Source organism: Siniperca chuatsi, linkage group LG3, assembly GCF_020085105.1.
Source record: "Siniperca chuatsi isolate FFG_IHB_CAS linkage group LG3, ASM2008510v1, whole genome shotgun sequence".
Taxonomy (NCBI): Eukaryota; Metazoa; Chordata; class Actinopteri; order Centrarchiformes; family Sinipercidae; genus Siniperca; species Siniperca chuatsi.
In genome coordinates this window covers 890,001-905,000 of record NC_058044.1, presented here as the reverse complement: position 1 = coordinate 905,000, position 15,000 = coordinate 890,001, and the positions used below count along the sequence as shown (strand labels likewise).

General features: G+C 45.8%; 3 protein-coding genes and 1 pseudogene across 4 annotated transcripts in view; all 4 read right to left on the bottom strand.

Moving 5' to 3' along the window:
- The window catches only part of LOC122873041 (phosphofurin acidic cluster sorting protein 1-like), a 23,130-nt gene extending 10,925 nt beyond the window's left edge, over nt 1-12,205 (bottom strand). The window contains 9 exon segments of the mRNA XM_044189331.1: nt 240-391; nt 2,139-2,198; nt 2,468-2,551; nt 3,380-3,471; nt 4,667-4,829; nt 6,271-6,396; nt 6,529-6,618; nt 8,116-8,203; nt 11,113-12,205. Coding sequence (XP_044045266.1) covers nt 240-391; nt 2,139-2,198; nt 2,468-2,551; nt 3,380-3,471; nt 4,667-4,829; nt 6,271-6,396; nt 6,529-6,618; nt 8,116-8,203; nt 11,113-11,288 — 1,031 coding nt within the window. The 5' untranslated portion in view covers nt 11,289-12,205.
- The window catches only part of LOC122873026 (NACHT, LRR and PYD domains-containing protein 12-like), a 657,912-nt gene that overhangs the window by 602,085 nt on the left and 40,827 nt on the right, over nt 1-15,000 (bottom strand). The gene's annotated exons all lie outside the window — the stretch shown is intronic.
- Nucleotides 1-15,000, bottom strand: part of LOC122873083 (E3 ubiquitin-protein ligase Midline-1-like) — a 243,179-nt gene that overhangs the window by 210,775 nt on the left and 17,404 nt on the right. The gene's annotated exons all lie outside the window — the stretch shown is intronic.
- On the bottom strand, nt 12,404-14,705 carry LOC122873084 (annotated as a pseudogene).

Below are 15,000 nucleotides of genomic sequence, written 5' to 3'. Positions count from 1 at the left end.
AGCGTGCGTGTGAACAGTCACTGACTTTCATTTGAATTTTAAAAATACAGTCAGCTGCTCGCCTGCTCACGCCGTCACTGTCTTTCTCAACCTCGGAGTATTTTACTACTCCCGGCTGTAAAGGCTGTAACCCCGTGAAGCAGCCGCTCAGCACAATCATCTGCACTCTCACGAGTCGAGAGTCGAGCCCCTCTTCAGTAAAACTGAATATAAGTGCTGCTGTGTTTCTGTCGCCTGACTTGAGTTTGGGTTTGGGCGTGCTGACGATGCCGTCGCTGTCGTCCAGCTCCGGGCCGCTGTCACTCGGGTTGTAAACCTCCAGACTGTCGTAAAGGAGGTCCAGGTCCTCCTCAGCCTCCTGACTCCGACCCACCGGATCCGAGTTCAGAACCTGCAGAACACAAGCCGATCAGCCGGGGGTCAGGCGGTTTATACACCGGGAGAAGACAGAGACTAGTCCACTGCTGAAGATCTGACCTTACATCTTGAGACGAGAGCTACAGGATTTCAGCCGAAGGTTGCTGAGGTTTTGTTCACTGCTTCACCCAAACGCTGGTGTTTTTACAGGGATTATTCCGATTGGAAATGTATGCATTACATATATTTATATACAGAATATGTAATATAATATAATATGTAAGCAGTCAGGTAGTTTGGGCACGCAGAACCAGCTTTCATTAACAGCTGAATCGTAATCTTTTGTTGCAAAGTTATAAATGGCTATATTTGGGATAAATTAGGACCAACGCTCACGGCTGGATGATCTGATGTCGGATACTTGGTGGGAAGTTTGACATATTGGGAAAATACACTTGTTAGCTTTCTTGAGGAAAGTTCGATGAGGAGACACTCTCACATTTGTCCATTAAATATGAGACTACAGCCATATTTTCACAGGCGTGACCACCGTCAAACTACAGCTTGTCGTTTTTACACTTACGGCTTAAACAGATATGACGTGTTGATCAGCGAGCATTAGAGCTGCTGGGAGGTGGATTGTGTTACCTCTGGACAGAGCCAGGCTAGCTGTTTCCCTCCATTTCTAGTCTTTATGCTAAGCTAAGCTAACCAGCTGCTGGCTGTAGCTTCATATTTATATATTAGATTAGATTCAACTTTATTGTCATTCCACATGTACAAGAACAAGGCAACGAAACGCAGTTTAGGTCGAACCAGGAGTGCAATGAGTAAGCGCAGGATATAAAGCGTGTGCAGGATATAAAGCGTGTGCAGGATATAAAGCGTGTGCAGGATATAAAGCGTGAGCAGGATATAAAGCGTGAGCAGGATATAAAGCGTGAGCAGGATATAAAGCGTGAGCAGGATATAAAGCGTGTGCAGGATATAAAGCGTGAGCAGGATATAAAGCGTGAGCAGGATATAAAGCGTGTGCAGGATATAAAGCGTGTGCAGGATATAAAGCGTGAGCAGGATATAAAGCGTGAGCAGGATATAAAGCGTGTGCAGGATATAAAGCGTGAGCAGGATATAAAGCGTGAGCAGGATATAAAGCGTGAGCAGGATATAAAGCGTGTGCAGGATATAAAGCGTGAGCAGGATATAAAGCGTGAGCAGGATATAAAGCGTGAGCAGGATATAAAGCGTGTGCAGGATATAAAGCGTGTGCAGGATATAAAGTGTGAGCAGGATATAAAGCGTGAGCAGGATATAAAGCGTGTGCAGGATATAAAGCGTGTGCAGGATATAAAGTGCAGCAGGATATAAAGCGTGAGCAGGATATAAAGCGTGAGCAGGATATAAAGCGTGAGCAGGATATAAAGCGTGAGCAGGATATAAAGCGTGTGCAGGATATAAAGCGTGAGCAGGATATAAAGCGTGAGCAGGATATAAAGCGTGAGCAGGATATAAAGCGTGAGCAGGATATAAAGCGTGTGCAGGATATAAAGCGTGAGCAGGATATAAAGCGTGAGCAGGATATAAAGCGTGTGCAGGATAGAGCAGTATTATGAAAACATTTTACAGGTACTATGGACATTATATACAGCTGGCATTACTAGAAACAGAAGTATATGATGGATATGTACAATAATAATTTGATGAGATTATTAACATGTTTATCAATTTAGTGTTTCAAAAGCAACCTGAAAGTGTAAAAGCGAGGCGTGTTGAGTACAAACCTCATCGGTGACCTTGAATCTTTTCAGCAGAGCCACAAACTTCTGTTTGAAGTTCGGTTGCTGAACGACAGAAAAACCCCAACAGAAGAGAAGCGAGAGAGAGGTCTGGTCAGAGTGCGAGCGATATCATATCCACACTTTGCTTTGTTAGAATTATTATTTTTCATTGACACGCTACATTAAATGCTGCTGAGTGGACTCATGCTGTAAGTGTCTTATCAACAACTACAAAACTTATTTAGATATAACTGATGACAGGCTGCGTGAGCGAATCAGCAGCAGTCTGACAGGTGTGTTCCTGGAAAACAGCGGCTCTGATTGGTCCTCACCTGCATCAGGGAGGCTGCTCGGATCATTTTCCTGCGAGACTTCTTCGTCTTTCCCTGGACATCGTCATCATCATCATACATGTCCTTAGAAACCAAAAAAAGGAAACGTTATGGATGTGATTCTCAGGGCTCTAAAGCAGCCTCAGCTGTACTTTGAGATGAAAGCTAACATAGCTTGCTAATATGTAGTTGTTAGCGTGCATATGGTTAATGTTATCATACAAAAGACTTAATAATACCAAACACGTGGAAGTGTAACTGCTAACTGCTGCATGCTAACATACTAAAAATCCAAACATTACTAAGCAAATGTTAGGATATAAACATGCTAACATGGGTATGCTAACATATCAACATGTAAATATCAAATGTATCAAAATGGCATCATGCTAATGTTAGCGTTTAGCTCAAATTACAGCTGAGGCTGACAAAGTATAATTTAGCCTGATGAAAGTTGATCCTGTCTGACAGTGTGGAGCTGAGCCTTACCGTCGGAGTGTCCTACAAAGGCCACCGTACAGAGGCTAAACAGAGGATTCAACCGGCGACACCCTCAGGACAAACTTTATATTGCTACCTCAGCAGTGGTAAAGATCTAAGAATAGAAAAGTTGTCTTGATGTGTTTCATCCAGCTGTTTAGATTTCTGGTCTGTAATGACCATTACAGCCTCAGGGGGCGCGAGAGAGGCTGAAGGGTGTTATAGTCATCAATCCATTTTCAATGAATCGACTTACTGATTAATATGCTATCAGACTTTTCATTTAAATTGTCATAACAGTAACAATGGCTGCATGCCATTTACTTGTTCCAGGTAACCACCTAAATGGACCAGAGCCATCCTTACTGTTACTAGTTCCACCTGTGCTGTGAGACAGGTGTGTTGTGTGAAGTATGCTGTGCTGTCAATCACCTGGAGGGGCACTGCGTCATCACTTCCTTCCTGTTCGGAGGAGAAGCTGTCGTCATCGTCCTCCCAGTAGTTCTCCATGTCAGGGGAGCGATCTGTCCCCCAAACACACAAACAGCTCATCACCAAACCGCAGACACACCGACAACCCGCCCTGAAATCACCTGACGCTTATTCAGATAAAGGTGTTGGTTTGTAACATCGTGCTGCGTGTCTTTGTGGTGGCTTTGTGTGTCTTTGTGGTGGTTTTGTGTCTCTTTGTGGTGGTTTTGTGTCTCTTTGTGGTGGTTTTGCGTGTCTTTGTGGTGGTTTTGCGTGTCTTTGTGGTGGTTTTGTGTCTCTTTGTGGTGGTTTTGTGGTGGTTTTGCGTGGTTTTGTGGTGGTTTTGCGTCTCTTTGTGGTGGTTTTGTTGTGGTTTTGCATCTTTGTGGTGGTTTTGTCTTTTTGTGGTGGTTTTGTGTGTCTTTGTGGTGGTTTTGTGTCTCTTTGTGGTGGTTTTGCGTGTCTTTGTGGTGGTTTTGTGTCTCTTTGTGGTGGTTTTGCGTCTTTGTGGTGGTTTTGTCTTTTTGTGGTGGTTTTGTGGTGGTTTTGCGTGCCTTTGTGGTGGTTTTGCATCTCTTTGTGGTGGTTTTGTCTTTTTGTGGTGGTTTTGTGGTGGTTTTGCATCTTTGTGGTGGTTTTGTCTTTTTGTGGTGGTTTTGTGTGTCTTTGTGGTGGTTTTGTGGTGGTTTTGCATCTTTGTGGTGGTTTGTGTCTCTTTGTGGTGGTTTTACGTGTCTTTGTGGTGGTTTTGTGTCTCTTTGTGGTGGTTTTACGTGTCTTTGTGGTGGTTTTGCATCTCTTTGTGGTGGTTTTGTGGTGGTTGTGCGTGTCTTTCAGTGACACACTGCAGGTGAAGCAGAACTCTTAGATTCTTCAGTATTTAGACAGTGGAGATGAAGAGAGGCTGACTGACGCTGGCTCTCCTCTGCACCGATATTAGACGAAATACACTGTATTAAATATAATAAGAAGAGATTATAAGAACATGCAGCTCCTGCTTTTAAAGCAGATGTTCCTCAGTCAACCCGATTGAAGCAGTAATGCGACTGCATGCGACTGACATGTTCCTGCAGCCTCAGTACGCCTGGAGAGGCCGGGGTGAGGTGAGGCGGACCGTGAGGCGCTGTAAAATAAATGCTACTGTCACGGAGCTCGTGTGTGCTTTGGTTCTGACCAATCAGGAGCCAGTATGTCACGAGCACCTGATGCTGCCAGACAGACAGAAGGTCAGCTTCACTGTTCTCCTACCCGAGGCCTTGGTCTTGTTGCCATGGTGACTGCTTGTGTCCTCCTGTTCGATTGGCTGGCTGGAGAGAGAATGGACGCTCAGCTCCGCCGCACGCATCGAAGCATCCTTCAGGTTGCTATGGAGACCGAGGATGTGGGCTCCATCTGTCGGATGCTGCATCACCTGGGACAGGATGCACACACACACACACACACACACACACACACACACACACACACACACACACACACAGACATCCGCCACACACACACACACACAGTGCTGTCACTGGCTGATGAAGTAAAATAATAAAGATCGATGTGTCTCTGTCAGCAGTCTGTTCTTCAGAAGACATTTTAACATTGTTTTGTTTGTGTGTGTGTGTGTGCGTGTGTGTGTGTGTGTGTGTGTGTGTGTGTGACGGATGTGTAAACAGATACTTCATTGTTTGACTGTTTGCAGCACGCCATCTGATCTTTTATGTGTTTCAGCAACAAGGAAGTGCTCCGACTCCGTTGTTTTGTCTTTTAACTTCCTGCCTACACAGGAAGTGGGAATGTGTCTCGTTGTGTTGACCTTGAAGCAGTAGTTCTGAGTTCTGATTGGCCGTTTAAAATGTGACACAGTGGAGACTCGCCTGGCCTGTTAGACGCAGTCCAGTTTTTTAAGACATGGGAGTATTATTGATAAAATATATATTATATATTACATATTTGGGTGAAATGTTTTAATTCTCGTTGAGAAATCAGATTGAAAATCCGCCGGTTTAGAAATCGTTTCTGAAGTAAATAATGTTAATAACTTAACCTGATGATGCAGGTTATTAAGTTGTTAACATTATAGTCTTTATACTGAGAAATGAAACATCTGAGCTCTTGAAATGTTTCACCAAAGAAACATCAAGCTGCACTAGTTGAGCGAGCTGTAAACTAGCTAAATCTGAAGACGGTGTTTTTAATCTGATATCTGAGGTGCGTGTGATGATGTCAGGTCACATGACCTCCTCATAAATGTGGACGTGTGTCCCCAACTTTGAGAAATGTAGAGAAGCCTGTGTGAACCAATCAGGGCCGAGACTTTTGACCTGTGTTTGCTATAACCAGCAGTAGCGACTGGAAGTTAAGAGACATAACAAGAAATGGAACAAACCAATAACTGTAATTGTAAATGTAATAATAATTGCCAATAATATAGACATTTATAGAGTTAGTGAATTTGGGTAAATGGACAGCAGCGTTATTCATTCACACCAATGGCAGCGATAACATTATTTATTGGCTAAAGGATGCAAAACCATCCTTCAGCTAATAAATAAAACTGTTAATTTAACTTTTAATAACCAAAACTTAATCGGGCTCTGAATTTACAAGAAAATATTTGAACCAGACTGAGAGTCTGCAGCCGTGCTAGCAGCTCTGTGAGGCTGTACTTAGCTTTGAGCTAAATGCTAACATGCTGATGATTAGCAGGTATAATGTTCACCATGTTAACCATCTTAGCTTAGCATGTTAGCATGCTAACATTAGCTAGTTAGCAGTAAACACAGAGTGCAGCTGAGGCTGATGGGAACGCCATCAGCTCTGCAGGTATTTGGTCAGGACTGACACACTGCCACCTGTCGTACCTCGGCCATGTTGATGACTCCCACTGCGAGGGTTTTGTAGCCCAGGATAGTTCGGTTCTTGTACCTCTTCCTCCTCTGCAGCATCACATGCAGACGGTTCACATCTCGCTTCAGGAAGTGAGGATACTGAAAGACAGACAGACGCACACAACCTTACATGAAATGACAGGTAAGGAGTGTGTGAAGGTGCACCAGCGGAGCCATTAAGGTCATTAAGAGTCATCCTCTGGGGAGCAGAGAAATGATTAAATATGCGACCTGCAGTGAGAAGCTGAGCTCCAGGTCTGTTTCCATCAGGCCGTCCGGAGGAAGAAGGTACTCGTTGGATCTCAAAGTCCGCTTAGAACCCTGAGAGACGGACATGAAGACAGATACAGGATCAGATCAATATTAATGTTCAATTCAATTATATTTATAAAGCACCAGTTCATAACAGAAGTTATCTCATTGCACTTTTCCTACAGAGCAGGTCCAGACCGAACTCTTTATAATATTGTTAAGATGAAAACTATCCAGCCAGGTGACTTTTTTTTTATCAGAATTGTATCAAGACACCATGTGACTGCACCATGAAAAAGTCACTCCTTTTATTGTTCTTCGTCTTACTTCTATTTGGGGGATAATCATGCTCAAAGTTTGGGAACTACAGATCCCATAATGCATTAGGGGATGTAAACATGAAGTATAATGTTGCCATGGATTGAGTGAGTTAGCTGTGGGCTAAAACTTGAGCCCGGTTTTTTCAGCTTGTATGTGTTCACATGCAGTCAGACTGTCCCATCAGAGCAGCCGAACCAGCAGTCAGCAGCTCCTGTCTGCAGTGGACCCGTGGACGGACAGACAGCTGTCTCTGGATCACTGTGAGACTGAAGGAAACTTAGAAACAGCAGGATTCTCAGGCAGGTTCTGCAGCTATAAGGAGCATCTTTTTCTAAGTGACGTCTATTCACAATGGAACTCACAGATGATGATGATGATGATGATGATGATGATGACGACGATGATGATGATGATGACGATGATGACGATGATATCCTCGCACACAGTGTAAGTCACGCTCAATCTAAAAATGTGTGTTTCGTGTCCCCTAACAGGAAGCGTTGTGTTGCAGTGCGGGATCCCGTCCATCTACGGGAGCCGGGATGTGCAAGCAGGGAGCGAGTGGAGTTTATGTATTTTTTGCCTTGTAGATACGGGTGCCAGTGAAATAGTTGAAACTACGGTGAAAAGCAAGCAACAAACTAGTAAATAACGTCTGTACTTGGGACAACATTGGATTTAAGTACAAAACAGCTTTTTCTCTGGAAAACAATGGGTTTTCAGGGGTGGCGAGGCTGGAAATAGGACAGAGGTGTGAAGTTTGGCGGGCCGGCGCGTCGTCACTGCTGCAGCTCCACCTGCTGACCGTGTTGGTCAAATTAGCAGCTAAACTACAATAACTAACTTCCTGTTGTTTTTACAACACCTGTATGCACCCGGCCCTTTCAGCCTGGCCCTGTCTCGTTCACTGACAGAGAGCGGGGTCACGCTCGTTGGTTAGATGTGCGTTAGTGAAAAGCAGCAGATAACCTGTCAGACCCCAATTATTCCTTCCAGTTTGAAACGCCACAATCAGAAGAGGCAAAGCAAATCCATGCAGAGTTTTGGGGACGTAACCCACCTCTGTCAAATGAGGAGAAATGCTACCAGTAGTCTCTAGCTTCCACATCCAGCTCTAAACTGGAAAGTGGAGTTCAAATAACTGGAAGAATGCACTCAGCTCCCTCATATCCACAGATAGAGAGAACACTTTGACTGCAACACATCAGGGTCAGGAACCTTTTTCTGTAAGCATCGTTGCCTCACCTGGATCTTTACAGCAATGACGACGGAGCTGAGCTCTCTGTCCAGCTCCTTCAAAACCATCAGCCTCTTCAGAGTCAGACTGCACAACCTGGAGACAACACGTCAGACAGGAAACAGAAGCAGTTATCTACATATTCACACACCCTCACACACCCTGTCCTTCGGAAAAGACCTGATGGTGAGTCATGACAGCAGCCGGTGGGGGGCAAAGGTCCCTGTCTGGACTGAAACTGAGGATGTTATAATTACATGCATTTCAGACCCATAACTGTTTCTTTGCTCCTGATTCTGATCAGATACTTATATTAAGTATCTGCCAACCTAATCCAATATTTATTTATGTTAATTATGTTTCAGATTTCCGCTGCACTACAGGAACATTTCTGTCAAATACAGTCGCATTAGTAAAGATATTTAAATCAGTTTAGCAGCAGCTCTGCTTTAAGAAAACACAACCTGCAACTCAGGCTTCCTTTGATGGCGGCCTATTATTATATAATATATTATTATAAAACGACTACAAAGAGACACAAAAGGACTACAAATAAAGAGACACGCCATTTGTAGTCTCTTTCAGTCTGCATGTCCTGCTCATTTGTAGCAGGTGTGGGGGGCTCTTACACGTCTGTGCCCAGGGGCCCATTGTCTTGTAATCCATGATTCGTCCTCTGGGGACCATGAATGCTTGTACAAAGTTTGTGCCAGTTCAGCTAGTAGATGTCGAGATATTTCACGGGATAAGTGAAAACCTTCTGGTGGCGCTAGAAGAAAAGTCTGGGAATCACCAAAGTCATTAGGTTTCATCCTCTGGAGACCACGAATGTCTGGACCAGATTCCCTGGCCATCTGTTGAAATAGCCTGGACCGAAGTGGACTGACCGACACTGGCAGGCCCGTCCGAGCCCCTAGCTCGACTAAAAGTACTGACGAAAGAAGCTTTAAAGCCAGATGTTCATATGTTTCCTCCCAAAACACCTTCCGCCTTCCAAAGGCCTCTTTCACTTCCAGACTCATCAGGCAGAGAGGAGGAAGTATTTAATACAGGTGAATCCAGTCGGAGCTGTTCCCCCTTGATCTCATTACTGCAGGATCACGCAGGGACTCGCCCTCCACACCTCCCTGCTTCCTGTCAACACCAGCCAAGAGGAGCTAATGCCTGCTAATGCCTGCTAATGCCTGCTCACCTGCTCACCTGAACTCTGACTCAGACGGCCGGAGAGCAGATGGAATCCCACTGTGGCTAACGGAAACTGGAAGCTGTGTTTTTAAAGATTGACGTCTTCAGCGGGAACCAACGGGCTCGGAGCTGAGCGCCGCAGACAGGAAGTCAGACGGTACTGAGGGACGGACCCACGTGTTGTTAGACTCTTCATAGGATTTGTTGACGCTAAGAAAAACGGAGAATAACACCAACATCTAAACCGGAATATCTGTCTTATACTCACGAATAAAATGAACACATTAAAAACGTATTTGAGACGTTATTCATCGTCACCTAATCAATAACCAACAGGTTGCTGTTTCCAGAGTCAACACGACTATTTAAGCAGATTATCTCTGATTGGTCGAGTTCGTTAACCCCCACCTGGTCACACTGCTGCTAATCTGCCCGGAAACAGGCAGGTGGAGACAAAACTAATCATCAACTGTATCATTATTCTTCAATGTGTTTCCTGTATTTTGATCTTGTTTTGATTGGATGCTGTAATGTGATGTAATCAGTGATGTAATCAGTGATGTCATGAGTCCACAGTCTGCTCTGTCTCTCTGACGCCGTCCGATCTGTCTCTGATCTTAAGTCCATTACGATGCTGCTGATCCAGGGTCAGTGGAGGTCAGGTCAGAGTCTTCCAGCTCTTCCTAAGCATTCTGGGAGATGTAGTTCCTCTACCTTTATACAAACTCATCTCCAGCCAGGCTCGCTGATAAATGCCGAGAAGCTGCTTTACAGTTTGAGCGGACAGCGGACAGTGTGAGCCGAGAGCGCCTTCTCTCCGTCTTTGTTTTCTGTTTCATGACAACATTTTACAAAAGTGCGTTCATCACATCCTCTTTCAAAGCCTTTCAGTCGCGTGAAACGTCCCTGTGCAACGACACACGACAAACTTCTTGTTACAGCAAAAGAAATCCCAGTGATCAGGTGTTAGTGTGTCACAGAGCTGGAGCTACACATACCGACTGGCAGAAAATTAATCTGCAACTGTTTTGCTAATGGATGAATCCTTTAAGTCATTTTCTTTCAACATGCCAAACATGCATTGCCTGCAGCCTCCGCCGTGTTTCCAAATGTGAATATTTGCTGGGTTTCTGCCATTTTCTAGATCTGAACTGATTAATGGAGGAAATCATCTGTAGAGTCACTGATGGTGAAAATAATAGTTAGCCGCCCTCGCGGATGAACTTTGCTGAAAATGTGTTCCTGTGACAAACCTGAGCTCTGGATGATCTCGGAGGGTCAGGGTCAGGGTCAGGGTTCCTCCGGACCCACAGCAACTGTTAGACATTTTATTGATCTTGTGCTGTAAATCCATCCTAGTTCTGGAGTGGTAAATACTGCGGCGCCCAACGCGGAGGCTCTGGTTCTTCCTGTCAGGCTGCGCCGCCGCCAGGCAAATAACATTAATATGAATAATAATCAGAATACTTTAGGATTTCAGACTGTTAGATTGAACAGCCCCCCCCCCACACACACACACGTTTGTTTCACTATCCCTGTGGGGGACATAATGCCCCTAGCCCCTGACCCTGACCCTGACCTAACTGTAACCTGCACCCTAAAACCAAGTCTTATCCCTCAGAGCCGCCTCCACCCGTCCTCACCGTGTCCCCACAGTGGCACAGGTCCCCGTGTGCATTCAGGTTGAAGTCCCCACCGGGATATAAGAACAGGCATCACACACACACGCAACAGAAATACAGGGTCAGTTTTCACGGAGCTCCCTGAACGCGGCGGCCGCGTCCAGGCGCTCCTGTCCGGCCGAACACTAATCCTCTTACCTGGGGACGCAGCTCGGAGAGGACCGGTCGATCTCCCAGGTCGCAAACAGGTTCATCGGCACCGGGACGCGGCCGTCGGGCTCTCCGTCAGCACCGGACCCGGCGGTGGGGTCCGGGTCCGGGTCCGGTGGAAGAGCACTCCCCCGGACTCCTCCTCGGTCCGCAGCCGCCGCCATCGTCGCCTCTCCGGGGCGGCAGGTCGCTGTGATGCCGGCGGGGCGGGGCACGAGATTCACTGATCCAAAGTCAGTCAGCAGAGACCGGAACAGCGCGGGACGGGGACTGATCCACCTCTTTCCTCCACCACAGTCTCTTGGCAGGTGGCCCGGCCCTGGTCAACATGCTCAGTCGCGTTTTGAAGAGAATCGATTATTGATCAGGAAACAGAAATACAGACAGACATGCGGTCCTCACTGACTGTCCTCCAGGGGAAACTTCAAAACGAAGAACCATCTGCTCCCAAAAATTAAAATCAAGTTTCATATCAACCTTATTCTGTAAACACTTAAAAAGACCAAAACACATAAAGAACATTTATATTTGTAATTGCCAAGTGAATCAACGCCGGCCCACTGGCAGGATCAGGATCACACTGCTTAAAGAAATCATGATCAGATGGAGAAGCTGAAATATTCTGCTCCTTCTGTACCGAGAAAGAAACACACTTGTTTTATTACTTATGTTTCGGTTTTCTTGTCATCGTGAGCTTCAGAAAGTCCTCCAGAGGCTCTCTCTGCTGTACTGCAGCCTCTCCTCCAGGCCAAACCTTCAAAACCACATCAGGTGACCAGCTGTTTGATGCCAGTCCCCCTTTTCTGTCCCCTCACTTCCTGTCGTCTCTCTGCTGTCCACTTTGGAATAAAAATATATTTAAATACTTAGGAATAGTTCGACATTCTGGATTCAATAGAGGGTTCTCTAGAGGGTTAGATCAGAATCAGAATCAGAAACCCTTTATTGATCCTGAGGGGAAACTCTTCGTTCCAGCAGCTCGCTGTCAGTCAGTCACACAGGAAGAGAAGCACTGAGCAGAAACTATAACACCGGTCAGATACATTCAGTACCAGGTGGGTATAAGTATAAAATAAATAAGTGTGAAGTACAAAGTGGGTTTACCGGTTGATGATAATACAGTATAAGGTAATAGTGCATGAGCTGTCGAGTTAAGTGTAGCTTATTGAGACGGAGGATATCGCTCAGCAGTAATAGAAGTATGAATAATATCAATATCAATAAATATCAATAGATGTTCAGCCACTCTCACGTCTGTACACTAAATATGAAGCTACAGCCAGCAGCCAGTTAGCTTAGCTTAGCATAAAGACTGGGAACAGGGGGAAACAGCTAGCCTGGCTCTGTCCAGAGGTAACACAGTCCACCTCCCAGCAGCTCTGAAGCTCCCCGACGAGCACGTTATAGCTCGTTTGTTTAATCTGAACAAAAAATGAAGTGTAGACATTATACTGCGTTAACAAGAGTTTCCCCCCGGGGATCAACAGTGTTTCTGATTTACGGTGAGTTACACGTCGGCCTGTTTCTTGGCTGGGAGCAGTCACTTGAGTCTCTGCTCAGAGTTTTTGCACTTCGGTCTTCGTACGGATTAAAAAACAATATGAATATAAATATGTTAATCGGTGAACTTTAGAGCTGCTGGCTGCAGCTTCATATCTGTTGTACAGATGTGAGAGTTGCATCAATGTGAACATCTGACGCTAAACATATTTCCCAAAGTTAAACCCGACCAAAACTCGAATTAGCAGGAGAAACAAAATGAAATGATGTGTTGTACATTTGAATTTGGTGTTGTGAAATGTAATTTTACGTTCTGGGCGTGTGTGTGTGTTGTGATCTGTATCTGATTTTTACAAACGTGATGTTTTCGCATATAAAAAGCTCTTTAAATGTTAATAGAAATTGAAGAGTCTTCAGTTTGTGGCAGTTTGAACCTGCATTGTGACAGTTGACAGGACGTTAGATTTAAATTAATTTGATGTATTTCTTATCTCATCCACTGCAGCATGAGAAACTCAAGCGCCCCCCCTCCTGGGATGCTTCTGTTTCTCAGGATCTTTTTGCGGAGCTTTTCAGCCCCTCCTTTACATTGTTCAGCTTTGCTATTCAAGTAAAGTGAGTCAGTAACAGTAACATAGTGTTAAAAGATGTTTCCACTGGGAAATGTCCCAGCACTCCCAGTGGCTCCTCCGCCCGACCAGGACTTAATTTCCTGAGAAGTTTTCATGGTGATCCTGTAAAAGGTTCCTGACCCGGGTCATGGGTCATTGTGCAGGTTGTTCAAGAACCCTCCTGCCTTTAGCTTGTCCTCGTTCATGTTTGCTCACATCTGTCATCGCTCTCCTCCTCCTCCTCCTCCTCCTCCTCCTCCTCCTCCTCCGGTATGGTGGTGAAGTCCTCGATCACGACTCTAGGCAGCACCACCGGCTGGGTGTTGGATATCTGAACATCGCCCAGAGAGTTCTTCTGCATCTCTGCTCCTCGATCTGCAGGAGGAGAAGCCGGCTGATGTTTTCTGTACTGCACCAGGACTGCAGCTCTTCACAACGATAGCGATCACGTTCTTGCCCATCATGATTCCAGACACTCGGATGTCCCCGTAGATCAGCAGGTTTCCCCCGCGAATCAGCAGGGTGATGACGTTGATGGTGGCGAGACTGAGGATGGGGTAGAGCATCATTTTGTGCGGGACGATGTTCACACCCTGCATGCTGATCTCGCTCAGCGAGACGCAGGGCAGCACCAGCAGGAGGATGTAGCAGTAAAAAAACATCAGTCCTTCCACCCACAGGGGGAGCCCTTCCCTCTGAAGCTCCCAAAGGTTGGCCTGAACGTCCACAACGTCCAGCAGGTCCACCACCACCCAGAAGAGACGACTCCTTATCTCCTCTCTTTTCTTATATGGCCGCAAGTACTCCAAATGATCTATTGCTGCCAGTGTTATGAACACGATGGGCATGCAGACAGACAACAGCAACGTAAGAGCCCTCCTGGACACACCCGCGTCAGTCGTCTCTGCATCTACGTTCACGTCCTGAGACTTGTAGTTCTGATACACAAAGTAGACCTTGATCTCCAGGAAGAAGATGTAGAAGAACCAGAGGATCATGGCGTAGCCTCGCCTGGCCGTGTGCACCTCCGACCCGGCCCAGACGGCAATGTATCGCAGCACGATGAGGAAACAGGCGTCGCCTGCCAGCACGGTGATGCACACGCCGATCCTCCTGGGACCCGGATTCTGCTCCACCAGGTAGGCGTCCATCAGCGCCAGGCTGGTCATGATGAGGACCGCCGTCAGGCAGACGTGGGGCTTGTTAGCAGCAGGTCGCGGGGGAACCATCGCTGGTCTGAAGGCTGTTCCGCTGCAGTTCCTCTAATGGCCACTAGATGCTGCCCCAAGAAAACTCAATACAGTTTTTCTTACAATTGTTAAGTTTGTTTGATCTTTGATTACTGCGCCATTAAATACGTTTCTTCATTCAGAGCAGAGATTCCCAACTCAAGTAATCCTTCATCAACACCACCACCATGTTCCAAATATGTTCAAACGGGATGTTACTTAACACCATCACTTATATCCATCCATCCATTTTTACCGCAAGGGGTCGCGGTGACTGCCTATCCCAGTGACTTAGGCAGGGCACACCCTGGACAGTGGCCAACTCGTCGCAGGGCGAACACCCATCACTTATATAAAACGGGATATTCTTACAGTCATTTTTCATACAAATGAATTGTCAATGTTTAGGTCGGTTTAGTCAAGTTTGCATTCTTCCTACCACTACTCGGAGTGGCAGAAGCTGGACGATTCAACATTTTACTAAACTATTTAAACCATTTATCCGTTACTTTAAGAAATCTGTTTGAAACCTTTGA